The following is a 23,880-nucleotide window of genomic DNA, read 5'->3' as shown; positions in this document are numbered from 1 at the left end:
AACACTGAAAAAGGTTGTTGTTTTTATGTTGTCTGATTCTGACATGTGACACTCAAAATGGTAATAAATATATTAAATTTTTTTGAGTGAATTACCATTGGGAAAAGTAGGTGAATTTTGTTTTCAAATTTAGTTAAGGAATTGAATATGTTCCTACCTTATTTAGATTTGTGATTATCTTCCTAATATAGTTTTTTGTGATTTTGTTGTGATTATTTTCCAAAATTTTATTTAGTGTATATATTATTCAAAAAATTTGTTATTTGAATTCACCATTTTCTTTTATGTTTAGTGTTTCCGATTGACTCGAGGTCTAATCCTCAAATTCAAAGTCGTTAACGAAGCAAATATCTAATAAGGCGCCAAAAAAATACAAAGATCATGTGCATTGGTAAAAGACCGCAAAGTATTGAATAAGATGTTTATTACCAATTTAAGCCGCTCACGAAATTAAACGGACACCTGGTCTTAAGCCATAAAGGTATTACCATCAAATACTCACACTCTTATACCTCTTGGAATCTATAAATGGAGCACCCCGTCCCAACCTCAAAATTAGATGCACAATTCTCATTTCAAGATATCTCTCAACACTGTGAGACCTCACAAACTTGAGCGTCGAAATGTCTTTGTAGGTACACCATCTTGCCCCAATAAAAACAACTGTGATCTGAAAAAAAAAACATTTGGGAACTTCAAAGAAGAAATAAATTCTCAAGTGAAAATGAAAAAAAATCATCATTTCCTAATTATTTATATATTTGCTTCCATAACAACCCAAACAAAAATTTGAATGAATGAGATAGTATCATAATTATTTCTCCTAATGGAAAGAATGTCAAATTACAAGCCAAAGCTAACTTATTAAAAGAAGGGTTAATTATGTTTTTGGTCCCTACAAAATTGCGACCTTGTAAGTTTAGTCCTTACTTAATTTTGATAGCATTTTTAATCCCTACAAAATTTCTGCACTCAATATTAGTCCTTACTCAATCCAAATTTGTTTAATTTATGCTTAAACTCTTAAGTTTTTCAACAATTTTTTACAGGCATGTTAAGAACGTTATTAAAAGGTCCTCTGAAAAAAATATCGCAAAAATTTGATTTCTACGTCCATATTTTTGTTACTTATATCTTAAACTTTTGTCGTTTTAAAAAATTCATATTTAATTTATTTCATGTTAAAAAATTATAGATTTTAGTAAATGAACCTTTCATAGTGTTCTAAACTTCTATAAAAAGAATCGTTAAAAAATTTAAGAGTTTAAGGATAATTAAACAAAATTTATTTTAGCAGGGACTAAAACTATAAGTAAATTTTTTTTTTGTAGGGATTAAAAAAGCTATTAAAATTAAATAAGGACTAAACTTCGAAGGTCGCCATTTTATAGGGACCAAAAACATAATTAACCCTTAAAAGAAGAAGGAAAAAACATGAAAGAAACTACTAACTTAATATAATAGACAAAAGAAATTGAATTAAATAGTATTATAAAATGGACCACGTTGCCCTCGCTCCTATGTCACTCTTTCTGAATTTAGAAGCATGCTTTAATTTTGATGCTGATATTACCATGGGACCATGACAAGTAAACTAGGCTACCTGTTATTTCAAATTGTTGTTGCAAATATTTGTGGCTTATACGTATTTGTATGTCCAATAATAATGTTGTTGTCTTGTAGAGGTGATTGGTTGAAAATTATTTTGAAATACATAAATTAGAGATACAAATAGCTAAGTTATTTTATGTGATTTGGATGACTTTAATGTAGGAGTATAGGACCTACCAATAAAAGGACGTGGGTATTTCCTAGCTTCATTTTGATTTGGTAGGTCTTGCCTAAGAGGGGTAATGGTGGAAACTAAGTGTGATGGAAAATGACATTTATTTGACTTGATAAAGAAAAGGTGGATCTCTAATTTGACCCTAAATTAAGTTTTCAAATGGGGGAATTTCTTAATCGAAAAGGCATGACACACTCTGATGTGTTTTTTTTTAGAGTAATGATATTTTGATATCCATTTGATGATAACTTTGTTGACAACTTTGTTTTTCTCATTTCTTATTGGTCAAATTCTTATTGGTCAAAAACAATGGAGAGAGAAAAAGGAAGAGAGAGGATAACAACATCATGTGAGTATGAGAGAGAAAGTTGTCAAAAAGTGGTTGTCAAAATATCATTTCTCTTTTTTTAACATATTTAAGGTGTGGGGATAGTGCTCTAATAGAAGACAAAGAGAAGCTTAAACATCAAAAAGTATTGGCTTAATTAATGATTTGGTCCCTTAAGTTATTTGTTGGTTACATTTTGGTCCCATAAGTTATTAACGTTACAATTTGGTCCCTTAAGTTATTTGTTGGTTACATTTTGGTCCCATAAGTTATTAACGTTACAATTTGGCCCCTTAACTTATTTTTTGGTTTCGTTTTGGTACCTTAACTTATTTGTTGGTTTCGTTTTAATCCCTTAACTCTAATACATTCATCCTAACATAAAGGACCAGAGTGGTTGACGGAGGAAGAGTTAAGGTACCAAAACGAAACTAAAAAATAAGTTAAGGAACCAAATTGTAACGTTAATAACTTATGGGACCAAAATGTAACCAACAAATAACTTAAGGGACCAAATTGTAACGTTAATAACTTATGGGACCAAAATGTAACCAACAAATAACTTAAGGGACCAAATCATTAATTAAGCCAAAAGTATTTAATAATCTATTTATATTTTATATTTATCTCCCTTTGACGACATAAGCGGAACTCAAACTCGAGAATTACAAATCTAAAACTTGCTTTTTTACTATTTGACCAAACCCTTGGAGTTGCACCAATTGTGAATTCAACACCGTCTCCTCAATAATAATCAATACTCTTGTTCTTGTATAAAAATTTAAAGAAAAAATTACTTCAGACCATACTTGACTAAATCATAAAGAAGTACAATAATTAACGATAATTTGATAAAAAAAATTATTAATTCACAAAAGATCAAAGACAGACCTATATTAAGAGATTAAAGAAAACCTTCCAAGAGTGACTTATATTTAGAAATGAGGTATTTAATTGTGTAAAACGAAAATCAAACCAAGAAGATAGTTTCTGATTTGGAAGTGGTTCCTTACACAATTCTCATACTTCCAATTCAATCATGAGTTGTGACAAAACTGGGTGAAACAGATGGAGCTATCCTAAAATTGTTCCCTAAACTCATGAATTTAAATCATCTGCAGCGTTGCACCATGGCCGGCTATAAGGGATATATGTCCACATAACTTCTGCAAAATTATGGGGGCGGTGATTCTAACCAAACATGCACTAAATCATCAAATCAAAATCAATACTGCATGGAATCTATTTCCATTCCAGCTGCCACTCCAGTTTTTTATTCACAAAATACTTGGAAAAAAAAAAACAGGTTCACGCACAAAGCTTGAAAGTCACTGAATCTACACAAATCATATTCCCTCGTGTGCAATTTGTATTTGTTCGCATAAAAATTATTGTTCAACTATTACAGTTGTTCCCTCTACTGCAGTAGTGTTAGCCTATGTTTGGATACACTTCTACACATCGTCCCGATATACGTTGGCTGTGATTTATCATAAGCGACGCACCACAAAAACAGACACTAAGAATGGGGAAGCAGGGGTATGCCAAAGTCCCAAAGAATAATTGGACAATTTATCAATAGTCCCCTCTGTTCAATGCTTTCCTAACATTCTAGGGCTAGGATTTCAACTGAGCTCAATGCATCTATCAAACCATACATGTTAGACTGTTGCAGGCTCTCGGAGCTTTCTCTTAAGATTACTTGCCACAGCATTGATAAATTCCTCGGTGTTCAAGTAATATTCCCTGGACACCCTGCACAAATCCAATGTCAAAACAATTAGACATGCAATTTATCTGCAAATATCTTTTAACGACTAGATAAACTAAAGCTAACCCTCTGCCCGAGCTTAATAACAGACTAAAGAAGACTGATATAGTTATATATATTGGTCAATACACATGCTTAAGTACATGCATTCCACAAACCAGTTTAACTTCCTCTATAAACAGACATATCATGTGAAATTAATGCTAGAATGAAGGAAAATAATATTGTAATCAAACAATAAGCAAAAAAGGTTTTAGTAAAAGAGTAACATAAATGATGTTTTATTAGAATTTCTGGACAAAAATGAACGGAATATTTTGTTTCAAGATCCAGACACGTCATGAAATAGTAAAATCTTAGAACGAATAATTGCTTCGAAGCAGGATACAAGAATTAGGAAGTTAAATTAAAATTTAAAATACAAAGTTCAGAAGAAGTTTGCAATATCAAAATATTGAAATGATTAAACATGGTGGGGAAGGAGATTCACTTACTTAGGCCCATGAATCAAAAGGGCAAGATCTTTGGTCATCTTTCCTGACTCCACTGTCTCAACACATGCAGCCTCCAACTTATTAGCAAAATCCAGTAATTTTTCATTTTTATCCAGCTTGGCTCTGGTACATAACAAACTCATGTCAATAACAGATTCAGAAAACGGGGAGAAGAAGAAAGGTAGAGAAGTTTTTAAAAAAAAATGTGCAATCATGGAAGATCACTTCTTAATCTATGGATATCAAAAGACTAAACTTGCTTTCATGAATATTCACATATTAAAATCTATCCAATTATATTCATCTACATCAACTTTGACAAGGTTTCAAAGCAATAATATCCTCAATCGACAAAGGAAAAGTTAAAAGAACATCAAAATGCACAAGAACTTGTTATTTGAAACAAGTAACAAAGTACCTATGTTCCAGTCCTCGTGTCCATGCAAATATTGAAGCAATACTGTTCGTACTGGTTTCTTGTCCCTTTTGATGAAACCGAAAATGCCGAGTTACAGTTCCATGAGCTGCCTCGGCTTCTAATGTCTTGCCGTCGGAAGATAACTGCAAATTTTTGTTGCAAGCGTAACTTATTACACCCAATAACAAAAAAATAGAGATGACAGTGCTTCTGAAAAGAAAGAGAAAAAAAAACTGAAGTAAGAATCTAATACATACCAGCACAGAAGTCATGAGACCCAATGAGCCGAATCCTGCACACATTCAGATTTCAGAATTATTCATTGCACAAAAATTTCAAATGCTCTCTTTTGCATTTCACAAATACATTAAACTAATGAAAATGAAATTGACAACCACACCAGAAAAGACACATTGAAAGGGCTAATCGACTACATGAGGTGGCAATAAAAGACAGAAATTTCAAGATTTAAGTAACAACCAATCAAAAACACAGACAAATACTTCCCTTGCCTTGCAACTTTCTGTTAAGTGTAATAATGTTGTTCATTTCACTTTAAAGAGAAAAGCAATACCTTTCTTTATGCACAAACATATACCAAGGTAAACGTAATGCAAAAGCAAGTAGTGTCACTTGTTTGTAAAATATGGCACTTGAAACACTTAGGTAATTGCTTATTTTCCTCACAAATATTTTTCTTACAGAAATTGTTCACGTCTTTTAAAAATTGATAAATGAACCCATATTACCAAAAAATTGCTTAAGTTAAATTATTTGATAATCAGATGACAATAAAATAGAAGATCCAAACAAAGAAAATAATGATGGTATAGTCTCTATATAGTTTATTGTCCTCTATAATAAACAGAGCACACTCAGCTGGAATGCTCCCAATAACCAATTTCAGTTATCATGATGTACACACCAGCCGAGCCAAATCGCTTGGACAAGGATATAATGCCTTTCTCTGTATTGGAAAAAATTGACCACTTTCCATGGCTTGGGTCCAAGAATTGGATCTTACCAGTCATAAAAAACAATGGCTAGGGTTACTACTAACCAAAATCATACAATCATCATGCTTCAATATAAACGATGAGTTCTCTATATTACCTTGAGCAAGTAAATCACTTTGAACGTCTCCATCATAATTCTTGCAAGCCCAGACATACCCACCTTCACTTTTGAGTGCATATGCCACCATGTCATCAATTAGCCTATGCTCGTACCTGAAGTTACTCAAGTGTCAACCATCAATGTGTATATGTAATGCACCAAAAGATTCAAAACAATTTGGCTCATAAACATCAAAACAAACCATATTGAGTGTTCTTCAAACTTTTGCCGCCACCTTTCTTCATAAACCTCCTGAAATATGTCTTTAAATCTGCAATAAACTCAAACTGTAAATCATCTCCTGAAACGCTGTCTGAATTAAAGAGAAGTTTTGCATACGAAGGCGACAATTGAAAATATGAACTAACACAGAGACATAGCAATGATCACCTGCCATCGTAATTCTTGAGAATTGTGTTTTTGGTGCTCAAGTAAAGTGGCCACTTTTTTGTAAATGCCAGTGACATGGATGATTCAGCAAATGCTCGAATTGACTGGCATATTAGGAAAACAAATGTTTGAATTCAATAAAAAAGCAACAAAAGCAAGTGTTGAACATTTAGTTAGGACGCACACTGAAAATATAAAATGAACAAACCTCATCAACATTATACATAGCAAGAGCTACACCAGGGCCTTTGAAATTATGAACATCAAGCTCCACTGGAGCGTCGCCATCTTCTGGGACTGAATTAGAGATAGAAAGAAGTTTGTAAACTACATATGTGATGTTTAAAATGAAAAATTGACAGGGAAAAAAGTTTCAACTACATCAGAAAGCAGGTATTCGGAAATTAACATACCAAATACCAGCTTAAGCTTCCCTGGTCCATTGATTACTGTATCAGTGGCACGATACTGATCACCAAAAGCATGCCTACCAATACAAATTGGTTTCTTCCATCCTGTAAACTAGAAAATTAGTTCCAAATGGTACTCTTCAGTATTTCAACTCCAATAAGAATTAAGAATCAAGAATCAAACTACAGTTAAGACATTACCAGGAATAATTCTGGGTATATTGCGGCATATTATGGGTTCACGAAATACAGTACCTGGAAAGAAATAAAAAATACCACCAAGAGAAATTTAGAAATGCTTAATAGAAGTGATGTTTCAACAAACAAACAAACAAACAGAAAACCAAAGCTCAATTAATTCAGGTTCAGAACATGTATTCTGATTATCTTCTAGCGTAGTATATTGAGATCTTATGGGTTCACATAATGTATGACAAGAAGCAGTGAAAATTAATTTCTGGAATAAATTCAATATTCCGCATTTCCCCTCATCCATGTTCAAATTAATTTTGAATGGCCAGCAAAGTTGGCAATAAGTCAAATGGCCCATATTCTGTAATTTTCAGATATTGAACTCCATCTTCTGTCATCTATCTTATATAATGTGCCATTCAAATAGATTTTTTGAACATTAATGTCTTGTTAAAAACAACTAAAACCCTGACTCTGCAATTGGGATTTCCCTTTTTGCCCTTAACTGACTTTTTTTTTTTTGACACAACCCTTAACTGACATTGTAAACCGATAATATTTATAGCAAGTCACAACCAATATCAGTTTATAGCAAAAAAACACCAACAGGTTCCCCCGGTAAGCAATTAGTTTGTGCCTCAAACAACTTTAATGAAACTAACTAAGTGGCATTACTTGGCTATCAATTAGCTTGGGGGCTTGACTCCTATTTTCTTGTATTCTATCATTACACTCGGTAGTACGAATTTTATTTCGGATAGTATGATAAATTTAGCATACATTTGTATATGTTCTAAAAATAAGTAATCAAGTGTGAAAATCCCGCGAGAAAAATAAACAAAACGACACACACAGGGTAATTTTCCATATGCAGACTAATATCTCTTCCACTGTATATATGTACATCAATGCACCCACAAAAAAATACGTGTGGGAACTGACATAAAAACTTTTCCATATGCAGACTAATATCTCTTCCGCTATATATATGTACATCAATGCACCCACAAAAAAACACGTGTGGGAACTGACATTGATGCACAGAAAAGACGATAGCTAACAACACTAGATTTGATGATTGCATTCAATAATATGTGCATACTACAAACCATTTAAAATGTTCCTTATTGTTCCATTGGGGCTTCTCCACATAGACTTCAGTCCAAATTCTTTGACTCGGGTCTCATCTGAAAAATCAGAATAGAGTTTAGATAATATTATTTTGTAAAAAAATTATAAACAAATTAAGATCATGAGTTAGGGCCCACTTGCCATGCACTATGTAGAATGTTTTATAGTATGAGCTAAATTTGTGAGTATGTTACAAGGTCAAATGACTCATAATACAGAACATTATGTCTATTTAAGTGTTGTCAATAGCGAACCGCGGAAAACAGAAGTCTGTTCAAATTATTATGTCATGCTACAGTCTATAGCGCCACTGCAGCTGCTATTTGACAGCTTCGTACTAAATAGAGTATCACGGAACAATACTGATTTGTTCAAATTCCGCTATGCTAGCGTTATAGCACCACTATTTGACAACACTAATTTAAAGCCCAGAACAACTTACCGGGAGTTATGGTTGCACATTTCACAGCAACATTGTACCTGAAGCAAATAGAAATTTCAATTAATAAATGGGATGTTGTTCAAATTTGTTTATAAAAACAGAACGAGGGAATGACAGCAAAGGGGGCAGGATAAGAAACTCTCCAAGGTAAAAAGAGAAAAAATGCATTATGTGAAAACAAGGTAAAATTGCGGTAAAGCTACACAATCCCAATACAAGCATGTAAGACAAATCCCATGAAACAAACATTGGTAGAGCATCAAATACTTAAGAGGACAAAAACGTAATTATATGCCAAAGTAAATTACAAGCAGGGAAAAGACATTAAGTACGAAGTTCTCCACTACAACAAAATGTGCCAACGGATTGCACGATACAAACACTGCCACATTTTTTTTAGGTCCCCTCTTTTCGTAAATGGTAAAAGCAAAACAAAACCATTAAAATTTAAAACTAACCACAAAAATGCAGCTTAAGTAGGGAGAACAGACATAAAGCTTGTCAAGGACCCTAAAGGTCTAAACAAACTGAAATCTTCCAGAAAGATATGTGACATAAATCACCCTGAAGAAAATCTAATAAGGTGAAAAACCCTAACAGGTTCTCCCAGTAAGCAATTAGTTTGTGTCTCAAACAACTTTCATGAAACTAACTAAGTGGCATTACTTGGCTATCAATTCTCACCGTATCCAGAAACTCTATAATATATACTTCATTATTTATCTATACTCTTCTAATTAACAGACCTAATTGCACCTTCCAATTTAACTTTCTCAGCAAAGACACAAATCATTAATAGTAAAATAAAGATAATTGAAATTCCAATGTGTTATATTATGCATGTTTTGATGTTTCCATTCATTGAAAATCACTCACTTGAGAGTGGCTTCTGCGCTTTCGACAGTTACTCTGTCATCAGTAGCATCGCGATTCAGAACCCCCAGATCAAAATACTTTATGTTCAAATCCAAGTAAGGAAAGATAAGCTGCGGTCACATAAAAAAAAAAAAAAAAAAAAAAACTAGTTAATGTCATGAGCAAATTGTAAATAGTCTACTGGCCTATTTAGATTGGCTTTTTTGAGCTTATCTATTGGTATAAACACTTTGAGACTGTTTGGAAGAACATCCGAAAACAACTTGTGATATGTTCATAAGCTGTTTTCAGCTTATTTTAATAAGTCCTCCAAGATAGCTTATGAAAACAGTTTATAACTTATGAAAACAGCTGATATCTTATACAAAAGTTAACTTTATTTTAGCTTTTGTTAAACTCCTACATTTTCTATAAGCTGCAAATTAAGTTGTTTGTCCACAGTTCGACACTGACGCGAGGCGCGACAATGACATATCTAATTACATTCATCACTTTCATTTTCGCAAATCATTATAGGTGTCTACACGTCAAGTGTCAGTGCTAGTTCTCGAATATACCTTATGAAAAACAACTTATAGCTTATACAAAAACCATTTAACTTTATTTTATCTTTTGTTGTAAAATAGCTTATACATACAGAAGCACTTATCATGATAAACGCTTGTGATATAAGCTGTTTATCCAGACAGGGCCTATGTAGCACTGACACGATGACACCTCGAATTGAAGGCATGTTTATCGTTGGCACTAATACTACATTGAAACATGTTAGTTATATTAAATTACTTCTACTTTCTTAAATTATTATCAATGTCTACGCGACAAGTGTGAACGTATAGTGTTCATGTACATACTTCATAGAAAATCACCAAATAATTTAATATATTTAAATAAAGCGCGAGATTAATAAGTGTTACTTCATATTGAAGGCATGTTTGTCGATAACAGACACAGTACTAACACATGTTACTTACATTTAGTGTCTATTTGGTAAGACATAAAATTGAGCTTATGACTTATAGCTTATAAGCTCATATGATTATAAAAGACACGTTTGGTAGCTGTCATTTTTACATGAGCTTGTTGCTTATTTTCATTAGCTGATAGCATATTTCCATGAGCTTATAGCATATTTTCATTAGCTTGATAAGCTAATTCAAGTAGCTTATATAGCTTATCACTTTTTATCTCCATTTTACCCCTACAATCTTAATTGAAAAAATAAATATTCATTCAACCGCTAATTTTACCAAACAGAGCCTTTCGTTTTCTTATGAGTGTCTAGATATAGATTATAGTGTTTCCTTAGCATATAAAAAACCACAATAATTTGATAAAAATAAAAATAGAGAAAAATGAGATTTGATTTATTCATACCTTATCCTTGATCATCTTCCATATAATCCTTGTCATTTCATCACCTAAGAAACAAAACAACAAATATAATAAATAAGGTAGTGAAGTAGTGAATTACGAAGAGTGTGAGATGGAATAATATTATTATTACCGTCCATTTCGACGATTGGATTAGCGACGTGAATGGGAGTAGGAGTCGAAGAAGAAGCGAAGCATCGAAGGGGGATAAAGCAGCGATTGCGATTGTGATTATTGAAGGAAAGAGAGATCGGTGCATGAGGAAGGAAGAGTGATGATGAAGAAGGAGTTGAATGGAAGAGAAGGTTGTTAGGGTTTCTGAGAGAACAAGAAGATAGCATTGTGAGAGTGCTGGTTAGTCGAAACAAAGAAGATGCTCGAAGCATAACTAACTAACTTCACCTTCTTATTCTCTCTCTTTGATGAATTTTGACTTTACTCAAACTTGCTACTACTTAGATGATATCACCCGTCCAACTCCATTTCGTGACTTCTATTATTACATTTTTTTTTTAGTAATCTCGGTGTATTTTTAAAACTTTATTATTTAAAAAAACATTAACACTAGATTTTTTTTTTATACTAATCTCTTAAAAAGAAATGTATACTACTATTAAAATTAAAATTAGGGAAATGGGCACTAGTTAAGGAGACTAATTTAAAAATTTTGCATTGGAATATGTTCAACTTTATAAAAGTCAAAAGTTTGTTGTTTTCAAATAAACATTTTTATTTTTTACTTTCTTCTTAACTAGTGCTTTGGGGCACTAGTTAACGCAGCCTTTAAAATTATTATACTAATTATATAACCATGAGTAATTTGTACTGCTGCACTAGATTAAACAAGCTCAACCGACTAAAGAAAGACTCGTTGAATGAAATCAACCACAATTTATTTATTATCTAATATAAAGTTGTTGTTCGTTGCATATATTATATGTGCTTAAATCCGACAAAAATGTGTTAATTCGACTCATCAAATAAATCACAAAACGAACAAATGTTATTGCAAATGTGCAAGGAGTGATAGGTACTAGGAAGTGGCCTTGGAAGTTACAACTATTATCCATCTTCTATATTCCCAAATTGTGGCATATAGTGACCGAGTATAAATCACATATATTTAAAGTTGGTCTAACTTAGTCTTCTCCAAAATTCATGTATATCTTAGTGATGGATTATTCTTATTCAGATATGTGCTTGTATCTTAGTGATAAAAAAAAATATGTGCTTGTATCTCAATGTATTGGATTGCTTATCTCCATGATGGTCCACATCCGCCCTAAGCATAAGGCCTAAAATGGCTCGATGCTTGAAGTAGAAGGTTGATTCATGAAGTACCCTGATTCCGAGATGTAATTTTCAAATTCTATATAATTATCATATAGATTTGAATTTGAAAAAGAAATGAGTTATTAAGGGGGTGTTTGTTTGAGAGTTACAAAAACAGTTCCTACGAATTCAAAGATGGAATTAAATATTCCTTTGTTTGGTAGATGGGAGTAAGAAAAACAAGCATATGAATAAACTTTACCTAGGAAATACATTTACCCACGTTCCGCCCATGTTCTCCTCCCTTTTATTTCCATCAGATAGGTTGGAAAAGTTTTATTCCGAAGTAGTGAAAACGCATGATCTTCTATGAAAAGTCATTTACGACATTGTCATACTCGCTAGATATTCCCTCAAAACTACAAATCTAGATAAAATTGTTTCATTTTCTCTAATCACTGTGGGTTTATCAACTGCTTGCTATTTGGGTTTTTAATTTTTGTTCTCACTTCTTGCTACCAAAGGGATAAGATTTCAATCCCAGATTTTTATATTTTTGAGAAAGTTAATCCCAAATATAAATTTGTAAACCTCAAACAAACGGCCCCTATGAATACACGAAAAGGTCACATAAGAAAGTAGTCAATGCTCAATGATTTTAGAGTTGTTTTTTATTCATTAACTTAGTTTTTATACAGATAAACATCACACACATACAATTAAATGATAACAATCAAATTTAAATCATCCTTCAAAAAAAAACAATCAAATTTAAATCTCGAAATAAACATATGTAAACGGAATTATCAAAGCAACTAACAATGAACAATTGTCTTTGTATAATGATATAGATAGATATCGATGAAATGAAATAGGTTCATTGGTGTAAAAAAAATAAAAAATCTTAAACTTGGCGAAGAAGCTAGTAATTGCTTTTATTCATTTTTTTTATTACAATTACAATTTCATTATTTAAAAACCATTATTTAAAAATAAAAAATAAGAAAAGAAAAACAAAAAGGGCTAAAACCCTAAACCCTGGCGTGAAAAATCTTAACACGCTAGTTCAGTAAGCAGCTACACATAGATTTTTCTTCCGGCGGAGCCATTTTCCGGCGAACGTTAAATCATTCCGATGTCAATTGCACTGCGGATACGAAATGCAAAGCCACTTCTCCGCACTTTACACCGTCACATCAGCGGCTCCCGCCGCACATTTTCCTCCGGCGACGGCGATGGTTCAGGAACAAAACTTCTTGAAATTTTCACGGAGGAATTCGAAGTCGGTAACCGTCTCATCACATTTCAAACCGGAAAATACGGTCGTTTCTCAAATGGAGCTGTTGTTTTGACGATGGAAGATAACAAAATCATTTCGGCGGTTAATACCTCTAGAGATGAAATTGCTCGCAATGATTTCTTGCCTCTCACTGTAATTAACTTTCTCTTTCTCTTTGTCTTCTCTTGAATTCCTTAGTGTATGTTTGATTCCACTCCTAGAGGAGCTAAAATTGATTCTGGATGAGTAGAATTGATTCTGATGTGTTTGATCCCCTCCAGAATTGATTCTACTTGAAGCTATGATTTGTAGCTTTTGATTATAAAATTGATTTTTAATACAAATCTATAGTTCAACTCATTTTGACAAGAATGTATGGAAACACAAATCAATTTACTTTCAACTCACTTTTAGTCAGAATCAATTTTACACAATCATTTCGGTCAAAATCAATTGTTGTCACCACAGAGCCAAAGATACACACTTATTAGGTCCATACACGCGCGCACACGTTAATTGCAGTAATTTCTGGTTCGATTAGGGTTCACACACAGACTCACATATTTACATGTAACTATAAAATGCATTTAGCATACAGCTTTCTGATCCCATGAGTCTGTATGTGTGGTGGTGGTGTAGGCTTGGGACCTGGAGCATGTTTCTCTCTAGGTCTCAGGTCCAGTGCTAGCGGTTTATGTGTTGGGTTCAATTGGGCTCGTTAGTGGATGATGGGATTGGTCCCAAATTTGTCAGGCCAACTTAGGGATGAAAAAAAAGAGTCCCTGCAACTGTCACGGGGACAAGGCGATTACCTTAATGGATATACGCACGTAAAATGGATATCCAATTGGGCCCCGCTAGTGGATGATGGGATTTGTCTCGAATTAGTCGGTCATTGGGCCAAATTAGGGATGACCAAAATACCCGTGTCCGCCATGAATAAAATCCGCCACAGGCACAAGGCGGTTACCTTAATGGATATCCGCACAAAAAATAAACCTATACTTACCCGTTACTTAATGGATATGGACATGGATGTGGATTTAATGGTACCCGTGCCCGTTGGTATTGGTACCTTTTAATAAATTATTTAAATATCCTTAGTTGAATGTGATGAACTTTGGTTTGGTTAGAAATGAAATATAATGTATGGATATTGTTATGTTTTGGTAAAAAGAAGGAAACGAATCTAATGAATTTTTTTTGTTAAACTGGGAGTGAAATGAATGTGAAGAACATTTGTAATTAAATTTTAGGTAATTACTAAAAAAGATATATATATATATATATATATATATATATATATATATTTTTAAAATGTTATCTTGGATATCTGTAAATACCCATAGGCACCTAAAAATTCGTGGATTACGCACCTTACTGATATCCGCACAGATATGGGGCGGGCACGGATATCAATATATGTGCCCATGGATACTCATTTACAACCCTGGGCCAGATAGCGAGTTTAAAGAAAAAAAAAGCTTCAAGCTTTCTCATCATGAATTTGCAGTTGTTTCTGGTTGAATGAGGTAACTCAACTCGCGAGTTTTTAACTGTAAAATGCCGTTATTACTAGTAGCTTGAAGCTTTCTCAACACACAATTGCAATACTTTCTGGTTGAATTAGGTTTCGCACATGTACACACAGTTGTAGTTATGTGAACGTAATGTAACTGTAAAATGATGTTATTAGTAGCTTGAAGCTTTCTCAACATACAAATAAGTTATGGTTGAATTAAGTAATTCGCAAAGTTTCAATCATCTCTGGTTGAATTAGATTTCACACACATGCGTTTACAGTTGCAGCTATATGAGTCCATGATTAGTAGCTTGAAGCTTCTCAACATGCAATTTCAATTTAGGTTGAATTAGGTTTCACACACATATACACAAATATATGAATGTAACTATACAATGTGTTATTAGTAGCTTGAAGCATTCTCAACATGCAATTGCAATCATTATGATTGAATTAGGTTGATTATGAAGAGAAGCAATTTGCGCATGGCTCGATTCCTTCTACGTACATGAGAAGAGAAGGTGCTCCTAAGGAACGCGAACTTTTGTGTGCTCGAATCATTGACCGTCCTATTCGACCTCTGTTTCCAACTGGATTTTATCATGAAGTTCAGGTATTATGCCACTGTTATTTATTTGTTTATTTATTTTGTTTCGTTGATTTGTGATTGATTTGTTGTTGATTTTTAAGGTGACGGCTAGTGTTCTTTCCTCAGATGGAACACAAGATCCGATTGTGTATGCGGCTAATGCGACGTCTGCTGCACTTATGTTATCAGATATTCCTTGGGGTGGCCCCATAGGAATGATTCGAATCGGTAGGATTTGTGGGCAGTTTGTGGTGAATCCTACGATGGATGAGGTAATTTTCAACATAATTTGAACTGACTTGGAACTTGAAGTGTCTTTTGTTGTATCATGCAGTTTCATTGATTCATCTGTATTACAATAACTTGTATGTAGCATACATGACCAGTGTTGTTCAATGGGGGTCATTCTTCCACCGTGGTGGAATGGCGTGGCAGATTTTTCTACACCCGCCATAGGCAATTTATGAAGGGATTCTCGTCATGGTGGTGCCATAGGCTGCATTGGCATGCTTATATGGTGTTTTTTGTGGCCTTTTGCCATCTGCCATTGACAATATTGTACATGACATAAACAATTAAGTAGTTTGGTTAAATTTATAAAAATAACTTAGGTGATTATCAAATAAGCATAGGAAAATTAGCTTATGTGGCTTAGGTGATTATGAAATAAGCTCTCATGGGATATGTGCTTGACTAGATTGAGCTGTTTACCTAAATGTACTCATGTTTGTCTTTGTCAGTATTATTAGTTTATCGCGACTTCAATTTTTTGGGTTTTTGGGTGCATGGGTTTGAAGCTTTAAAGTTATTAGCAGTTTGGTAGTTTTTAAAATTTTATAGATGTTTTATACTTGATAGTTTATTTCGAAACACATATTTCTTCAGTTTTCTTTATTTCCTTTTGATTATTGATATTTTATTGAAAATGATTATTTTCTGAAGTCTAAACTGTTGTTTCTCGGAAGTTGGTTTGTACCATAGTTTGATACTTTAATCTTGATAAATATGAGTGTCGCTTTAGGCAATTGTACACAAAATAAGGAATTGAATGAAATAATCATTAGACATAACACTTTTACTAAACTGCCCTTACAAAAAGACAAACTTAAAGTTGCATTGAAAATTGTGTGAGAGAAAAGTTGGAGTATTTTTTGAGGGTAAAGTTGGAAAAAAATTAAAGTTGTATTAGAAATGTAAAGTGACATTCATTTTGAAACAATTTTTTTTGGCTAAAGTGACACTCATTTTGAAACGGAGGGAGTATTTTTATGCTGGAAAACAGTAGAGCATGACTTCGCTGATAAATATCTTGGTTAGTTGAAAAGTATTCTTCCCCATCTCTCATTGCTTTGTATCGCCACATTGCAGCTCAGCTTAAGTGATCTTAACTTGATATATGCCTGTACAAAGGATAAAACTTTGATGATTGATGTCCAAGCTCGTGAGATATCTGAGAAAGATTTGCAAGCTGGATTAAGATTTGCTCATCCGGAGGTGAATTTTATTGTTTTTATTGTCAGACTCTTTTCATAATTGAATGCTACTGAGATATGTTTCTCTGATTGTTCAGGCAGTAAAGTATATTGAACCTCAAATTAGACTTGCTGCTAAAGCTGGTAAGTCTAAGAAAGAATATAAATTGTCTATGTTGTCTGACAAAACACTGGAGAAAGTCAGTAATTTGGCAGAAGCACCTATTAAAGCTGTTTTCACTGATCCTTCTTATGGAAAGGTGTTCTTACTCTCTTTTCTCTTGTTTTATTACTTTTACTGATCGAGAATGTTACAGAATTTACTCTCATTATATTTATCGATTTTTTGTTATAATTATTTGTAGTTTGAACGTGGAAAAGCATTAGACAATATCACACAAGATGTAAAGAAAGTGCTTGAAGAAGAAGGAGATGAAGAAAGCATAAAGGTTTTGTCAAAGACAATAGACACAGTGAGGAAGAAGGTGTGGAGCATTCTGTTTTATAAATTATAAATTTAGAGATTATTGCTTGTCTTTTTTTTCTTCCAAAAAAACATATCCTAAATTATTCACTCTTAAAAGTTTTGACATTTTATCTGAAACCGCAGCTGGTTGTAAAATCACTCTCCATCCATAGATACTAGAGTAAGTATTTCACAGTAAAGACTGATACTTGAGAGAAAGTGAGAGAATGAGAAAGAGAGAGAAGGCGAAAAATGAGAGAATTCGAGATAATCAGAAACTGAAGTCTTTTTTATTTTCATTAATATGTAAATGTAATCGATTGCAACCGCGATGAGTCTATTTATTGAGATAATTACTAACTAATAATCTAAGTATTTAACTAACATGTCAATGGTAACTAGCATTAGAACCTACCAGATCCTTGCTTTACTAATATTTTAATGCTCAGATCAGCCATACATAATGTAGGAACTAATTCTTATTTACTATGACACCTTATGAAGTGACCCTACAATCTTATATCAGTGCATAATCCACTATTTACTATAATATTTAAAGAGAATTGATGAATGAGTTGTACGTTATTAAGAGTGTTACCAGTGCTTTGGTCTCTAAATTCAAATTAATATGTTATATTCTGTTTTTTTGCCACACTCTTGCAGCGGCAACAGATTGTATCAGATTTTTCCCTTGTAACTTCATATCTCAGTCAAAATAAAACTTACATATTTTCTTGTCATGTTGATTTTGGAATTTGGATGTACTTATTGAACATTTGTGTTTATTTATATTTTCAAATAATGTAGGTGGTCCGTAAAAGAATTATTGCAGAAGGATCCAGAGTTGATGGAAGACAATTAGATGAAGTAAGACCCTTGTACTGCGAAGCTGGATGTATTTCCAAGCTGCGTGGATCTGCAGATTTTTTCCGTGGCGAAACACAGGTCAAATATGTTCTCTGTTTTTCTGTTATGGGTTGGTTGAAGTTAAATGATCGTAATGACATGAAACAATTATTATTTTAAGTGATTTTAGTTTTATCTGAGGTGATATTTTTTATCGCCATGCACAGGTCCTATGTACAGTAACGCTTGGAGCACCTAAAGACGCTCAACATTTGGACTCTTTAGTTGGTCCTTCGTCAAAACGGTTTATGCTTCACTATAGTTTTCCACCCTACTGCATAGGTGAAGTTGGGAAACGTGGTGGTCTAAATAGGCGTGAAGTTGGTCATGGTAAATGAGTACCTCGCTAAGACTATGCATAATATTATTTGTATATTCTCTTTACGTTTTGGATCATAGATAGAGAACATAAATATCAAAGGCCAGACCATCAAGAGAAATCTAGAATTAAATGGTCTCCCTTTGGATAGAGTAGTGCCAACACGCTTTTTTTTTAGTACCTCGAACAAGATTACCTCCCATGGAGGGAACATATGTAATCGGAGTTTGGCTTCACACAGCTTCATTAGCTAAAGAGATTGACTTTTTGATGTTTTGCCTTTGTAGGAGCACTTGCTGAAAAAGCTCTTCTTGCTGTTTTGCCTCCTGAAGTTGTTTTTCCATATACTGTTCGTGTTAACTCTGAAGTCATGGCTTCAGACGGTTCAACATCAATGGCAAGTGTATGTGGAGGTATTATTTTAACCAACATCACAGCACAGGCCTAGTCTATGTACAAAACAGACAGAAAATTTACTATGAATCTTTCTGTTTGCAGCGAGTATGGCTTTGATGAATGCCGGCATTCCAATAAGGGAACATGTTGCTGGTATTTCTGTGGGTCTTGTTAGTGAACTTGATCCATGCACAGGCGAAATAGCGGACTACCGTATACTGACTGATATTTTGGTATTTTTCTGAACTTTTGAATTGTACATTATGCTGTACAATGTCTGTTTACTTAATACCCAATTATAATATCAACCCTTTACGATTGAGTCATTACCTGAGTATCCCGTGATGTTTAGTAATAATTGTTATCAATATATTTGAATTTGAATTATGTATAAACAACGTTCAAAAAACATGATTCATTTTTTATTATAGATTAATTGAGAACTGCGAATATAATTTTATACAGATATGTGCGGATAATCTAGTTTCCTAGTTTTGAATATGTAACATTTGTTTATTTTAGCGATTACGTTGCACTTTTGACTTCTACTTTTCATGGTATCCCCATTCCTGATTCACGTGTTTTTATATTACCAAGTAGACAGATAGCTATCAAACAAACAAGGATTATTGATTTCATCCAAATGTACTACATTTTAATTTTTGAAGGGCTTGGAAGACCATTTGGGTGACATAGACTTCAAGATTGCTGGAACTCGAAAAGGAGTTACTGCCGCTCAATTGGATATGAAACCAGCTGGAATTCCACTAGATATCATATGTGAATGTTTAGAACCTGCACATAAAGCCCATCTACACATTATTGATCACATGGAACGGGAAATTAAAGAACCATGTACCAAGCAGGGCAGTTCTTCTCAACAAATAGGTTGAGAACTTTAACTTCCTTTTCTCCTTTCATTTGTTTGGTAATGTTGCCAGTTAGATTCCTTGATGTTTTAGGATACCCTAATGTTTAAAATTTATTTTTGATGACGCAGTCACGTTGAAGTACAGCAACGACGCTCTTCGTCGCTTAATTGGGCCAATGGGTGTTCTATTGAAAAAATTGGAAATGGAAACAGGTCATTTTAACTTTGAATTGCTTAAAATGCGTTTAACAATTTTTTTTTTGTGTGTGAGATTTTGTGCGTGAGGATCACTTTTATTCTTTTTATTCTGCTGTAATAGTTTTTTTTTTTCCTTTCTTTTTTTGCTCTTGTATTTTGGTTGATCTTTCCAGGTTTGTAAATGGGGTAAAAGTGAAATTTGATTTGTAAAAGGGATTAGTTTCAATTAATTATGTAAGATGGTAAAAGTAATCTTTAGTCCGTAAAGGAGGCTAGATCAACAGGTTAAGGATCAAAGTACTCTGAAAGTCAAAAGGATTAGGTTTGATTCTTATTACCAACAATTGTCTTGGTAAAAGATATGTAAATATCATACCAAGCTCTTACCGAGGCTTTTGGTGTGCCTTGGCCTTGGGAATAGGGTGGCCTCCACCAAGCTCTTACCGAGGCTTTTGGCATGCCTTGGCCTTGGGAATAGGGTGGTATGTTGAACCCACAATGTAATGGACTGTACTCAAAGAAGTTATGTTCAATTTTCGATGCAATTGTTTGACAATGTCAAAATAGGTGTATATATGCAATGGTTTGACAAACTTCAAAATAGAAGGTGTATAAAGGCTCCAAGTGATCTTCATTCACTACAGATAAATGGATAAATGTTATACATGTCCAGAATTTGAGTGTGGGTGGGACCTATCACATTGGATTGTGGATGGGGACCTATCACATTGGATGGTCAATGATCCCTTGCTTGATCAACAAATGAGTGCAAAAAGAATCCAAATTGTCACACTCTTCCTATTACAATGACATTTTACTTGATCACCAATAATATATCCATCGCTTGCATTCTATAAATAGCTAACAAAGCCTTCTAAGATAATTGGGTGAAAACATTACTTTCACAAGACTAAAAATATCTGCCCCTGATGATAGCTCAAACGCATGGTATCTTAGTCGGATTTTTGTAGGGCAAGTTTAGGCCCATGCTAGGTGTGAGGGTGGGCATTTGAATCCCACATTCCTAATGTATATATGTGCGGCACCCTCATCTTATATGGTGAGGGTGTCCAAGCACGTATATACATTGCACAGCTCAGGATCGTAGGCAATGTGTGGCCCAAATACAATTTCAAACGTATTTCCTTGCACTTTACTTATAAATGATTATTTTCAGTGTTCTTAAATAATATTAACCTATTTTGGCTTTTTGATTCCATCTTCCTCTGCTTTGTAAATTGTATTCTGGTTCCTGATACAATTTTATAGAAAGAAGGGCGATTTGTACACTTTTTTTGAACCTGCTAGTTCTGATCCTCCTTGATCTTGTTTTGAAAGTTTTACAATTTATTGTCAAGTTTTTATCTAAATCCTGTTAAAGATATTAAAATATTGTCCTTTTTTGGCTTCTAAAACATGAACAGTGCTTTTGCTTTGTAGTGTGTGTGTGTGTGTATATATATTTTGCGGAACAGAAGAAATTTTTAGTTTTTCCTGCTGAACATGCTATTATTTTCTACAATCAGGTGCCCGGCTGTCTGTAGGAGATGGAACACTTACAATAGTTACCAAGAATCAATCTGTAATGGATAAAACACTAGAAAAGGTAGTTCTTACATGTTGAACTATTATTTTTAATCTAATCATGTTTTTTATTTATTTTTATTATTTTATTACTATTATTATTATTATTATTTCATTCTTAGAGTCCTAAGTGAGACAAATGTCTCAGTCCTGATCAGAAATCCATGTGATGATAATATCATGCAGTAATGTTTTTCTTACAGATTTCTATTGTAAACTACTTTGTTATTTTCATATGCAGCTTAATAACACAGAAATTCATGTATTGAGATTTTATCATAGTCCCTTTTCTGTCTGTTATTCTAAGTTCAACCTTCTTGTTTGTCAGGTTGTTTCTATAGTGGGCCGTGAAATTGAAGTTGGAGGTATATACAAAGGTGTTGTCACCTCTATAAAAGAATATGGAGCTTTTGTTGAATTTAATGGTGGCAAGCAGGGCCTTCTCCACATTTCGGAGTTATCACATGAACCGGTATGTATGACGTAATAATTTAAATTTCTCATTATTAAGATCTGTATGTTGAATCACTCTGCTATCAACAGCATAAATTCGATATAATAATTTATTTAAAAAACTCTATGCTTTCCTTAGGTTTCCAAGATTTCAGACATAGTCTCTATCGGCCAGCAGCTTTCTTTGATGTGCATTGGCCAAGATGTTCATGGTAACATTAAATTATCCCTCAAAGCGGCTTTGCGTGGTCCCGGAGGATCAGAGACTAATTATATAGCTGATGTATCTGCCACATCTGCAAAAGTAACTACCAACAGTTGGGCACCAGTTTGGGACACGTCTAGTATTACACAAGAACAAAATTCTGCTTCCGAGTTGCCTATAGAAAAAAATGAGGTGGGCGAAACAAACCCCTCAGCCTCCCAAACACCAGTAATTGTAATACGCAGTGCTGCAGAATGTGATGAGGAGGAGAAATCTATCAGCTTGGATCACAATCAAACTTCAAATGGTCCTCTCATTGATAATGGGGTAAAATTGGATAGTAAGTTGAAATCTCCGTCCAAGTCAAAACCTCGTAAATCTCAAGATGCAATTGATTCTCCATCTCAGTCAGGTCCCTTGCCAAAGAAGCCAAAACATTCAACGCAAAAAGAGTCGAAATCTGATACTCAAAGGGCAGAAGGGAATGAGAAGAAAGATAAAGACAATGAAACATTGACTGCAAAAGATTTGCCACTTGGAACAAAATTTAAAGCCAAAGTTTTTCAAATTCGTGCACATGGGTTAGTGTTAGATTTGGGTGGAGGAGTTCGAGGAATGTACCGTTTTGAGGTAGAGTCATCTTTATGTTTCATAAGTGGCAGTTTCTTTCTGATATGTATGGTTTTCCTCGTCTTTTACCTCTTTTGCCAAACATTTTTTACTTATGATTTTATTTACAAATCCATCTTTTTGTATGGTTTCTTGTTGCAGAGACAAAAAATTATTCATATTCTCTAGTTAATTTGCATTTTTTTTCAACGTTATCTTAGCTGATCATTCACACACATAAAGTTGCTTCCACACAGTTTAGTGTCTCGTTTTCCCCTTCGCGATTTCCATATTTGCTATAAATAATCAATTTGATTGTAGCATCAAAAATTCCTTTAACTTCTTAAATCCATAAATTGTATGCAACACGAGCCATCCAATTCCCTTACTGACCTATTAGTGTTCTGTATCGCAGGGAGATGGGAAAACGGACTTGAAGGTAGGCGATGAGATGCAAGTAGTGCTCTCAAGCTTTTCTAGCAAGGGAATTCCGGTAGTGTTTCCATTGGATGATAAATAACTTAAGTTGTTGCTTCTTTCACGAGACAGCCCATGGACGTAGACTACCAAGATGATGATGGCCTGGAAGGAATTCTTACAGCTGTAAAACCAAGATCAATAATTTTATTGGAAATCTGGTTTTTGTTAGTCCAATAACATCAATCGATCAATATAACCAACTTCCGGGATATATTTGCTCAATTTTTGTTGAACTGCTGGGCATGCCTTGGTAAATTTTTGGAATTTTTACACTACTGCCCTTGGATTAACTGTATGTAGTTTGAGAAAGCCATAGGCGAATGAGTCTTAGAGATTGAATGGTGAACCTCTTGGATTTCCATTATTTATTTATTTTTTTTTTTGAAGGAGGATTTCCATTATTATAAACATACATTTGGGTGCAAAAAAGTAATGGCCTGAATGTATGATTGAATGATGAGTGTAAAATTATTATAACTGCAAATATAAAATGAGCCAGTACCATGAATTCAGGAATCAGGATTGGTGTTT

The 23,880-nt window shown here is 33.7% G+C and overlaps 2 protein-coding genes across 2 annotated transcripts; one reads left to right on the top strand and one right to left on the bottom strand.

Moving 5' to 3' along the window:
* Positions 1-3,435: 3,435 nt before the first annotated feature.
* Positions 3,436-11,152, bottom strand: LOC146911940 (Isocitrate/isopropylmalate dehydrogenase family protein). The gene is made up of 15 exons (XM_085718433.1): positions 10,862-11,152; positions 10,732-10,775; positions 9,355-9,464; positions 8,479-8,516; positions 8,015-8,092; positions 6,915-6,968; positions 6,717-6,818; positions 6,512-6,600; positions 6,304-6,407; positions 6,116-6,184; positions 5,911-6,026; positions 5,055-5,089; positions 4,798-4,940; positions 4,380-4,502; positions 3,436-3,869 (listed from the first exon to the last, which is right to left on the bottom strand). Exons 1-15 carry the CDS (start codon positions 11,112-11,114, stop codon positions 3,776-3,778), a joined length of 1,452 nt encoding a protein of 483 aa, XP_085574559.1. The 5' UTR covers positions 11,115-11,152; the 3' UTR covers positions 3,436-3,775.
* A 1,903-nt stretch (positions 11,153-13,055) lies between these two features.
* On the top strand, positions 13,056-23,880 carry LOC146911939 (polyribonucleotide nucleotidyltransferase). The gene is made up of 16 exons (XM_085718359.1): positions 13,056-13,432; positions 15,259-15,414; positions 15,492-15,662; positions 16,759-16,884; positions 16,961-17,122; positions 17,228-17,347; positions 18,136-18,273; positions 18,402-18,564; positions 18,841-18,966; positions 19,052-19,182; positions 19,618-19,837; positions 19,950-20,033; positions 21,545-21,624; positions 21,931-22,074; positions 22,195-22,890; positions 23,285-23,880. The coding sequence occupies exons 1-16, from the start codon at positions 13,136-13,138 to the stop codon at positions 23,387-23,389; spliced, it is 2,919 nt and encodes a 972-aa protein (XP_085574485.1). The 5' UTR covers positions 13,056-13,135; the 3' UTR covers positions 23,390-23,880.

This window comes from Medicago sativa, chromosome 6 (assembly GCF_051527215.1).
Source record: "Medicago sativa cultivar Bolivia chromosome 6, Bolivia_mono, whole genome shotgun sequence".
In the NCBI taxonomy this organism is placed as follows: domain Eukaryota; kingdom Viridiplantae; phylum Streptophyta; class Magnoliopsida; order Fabales; family Fabaceae; genus Medicago; species Medicago sativa.
The sequence above is the reverse complement of the archived record's forward strand: the minus strand, read 5'-3'. Positions and strand labels throughout refer to the sequence as shown.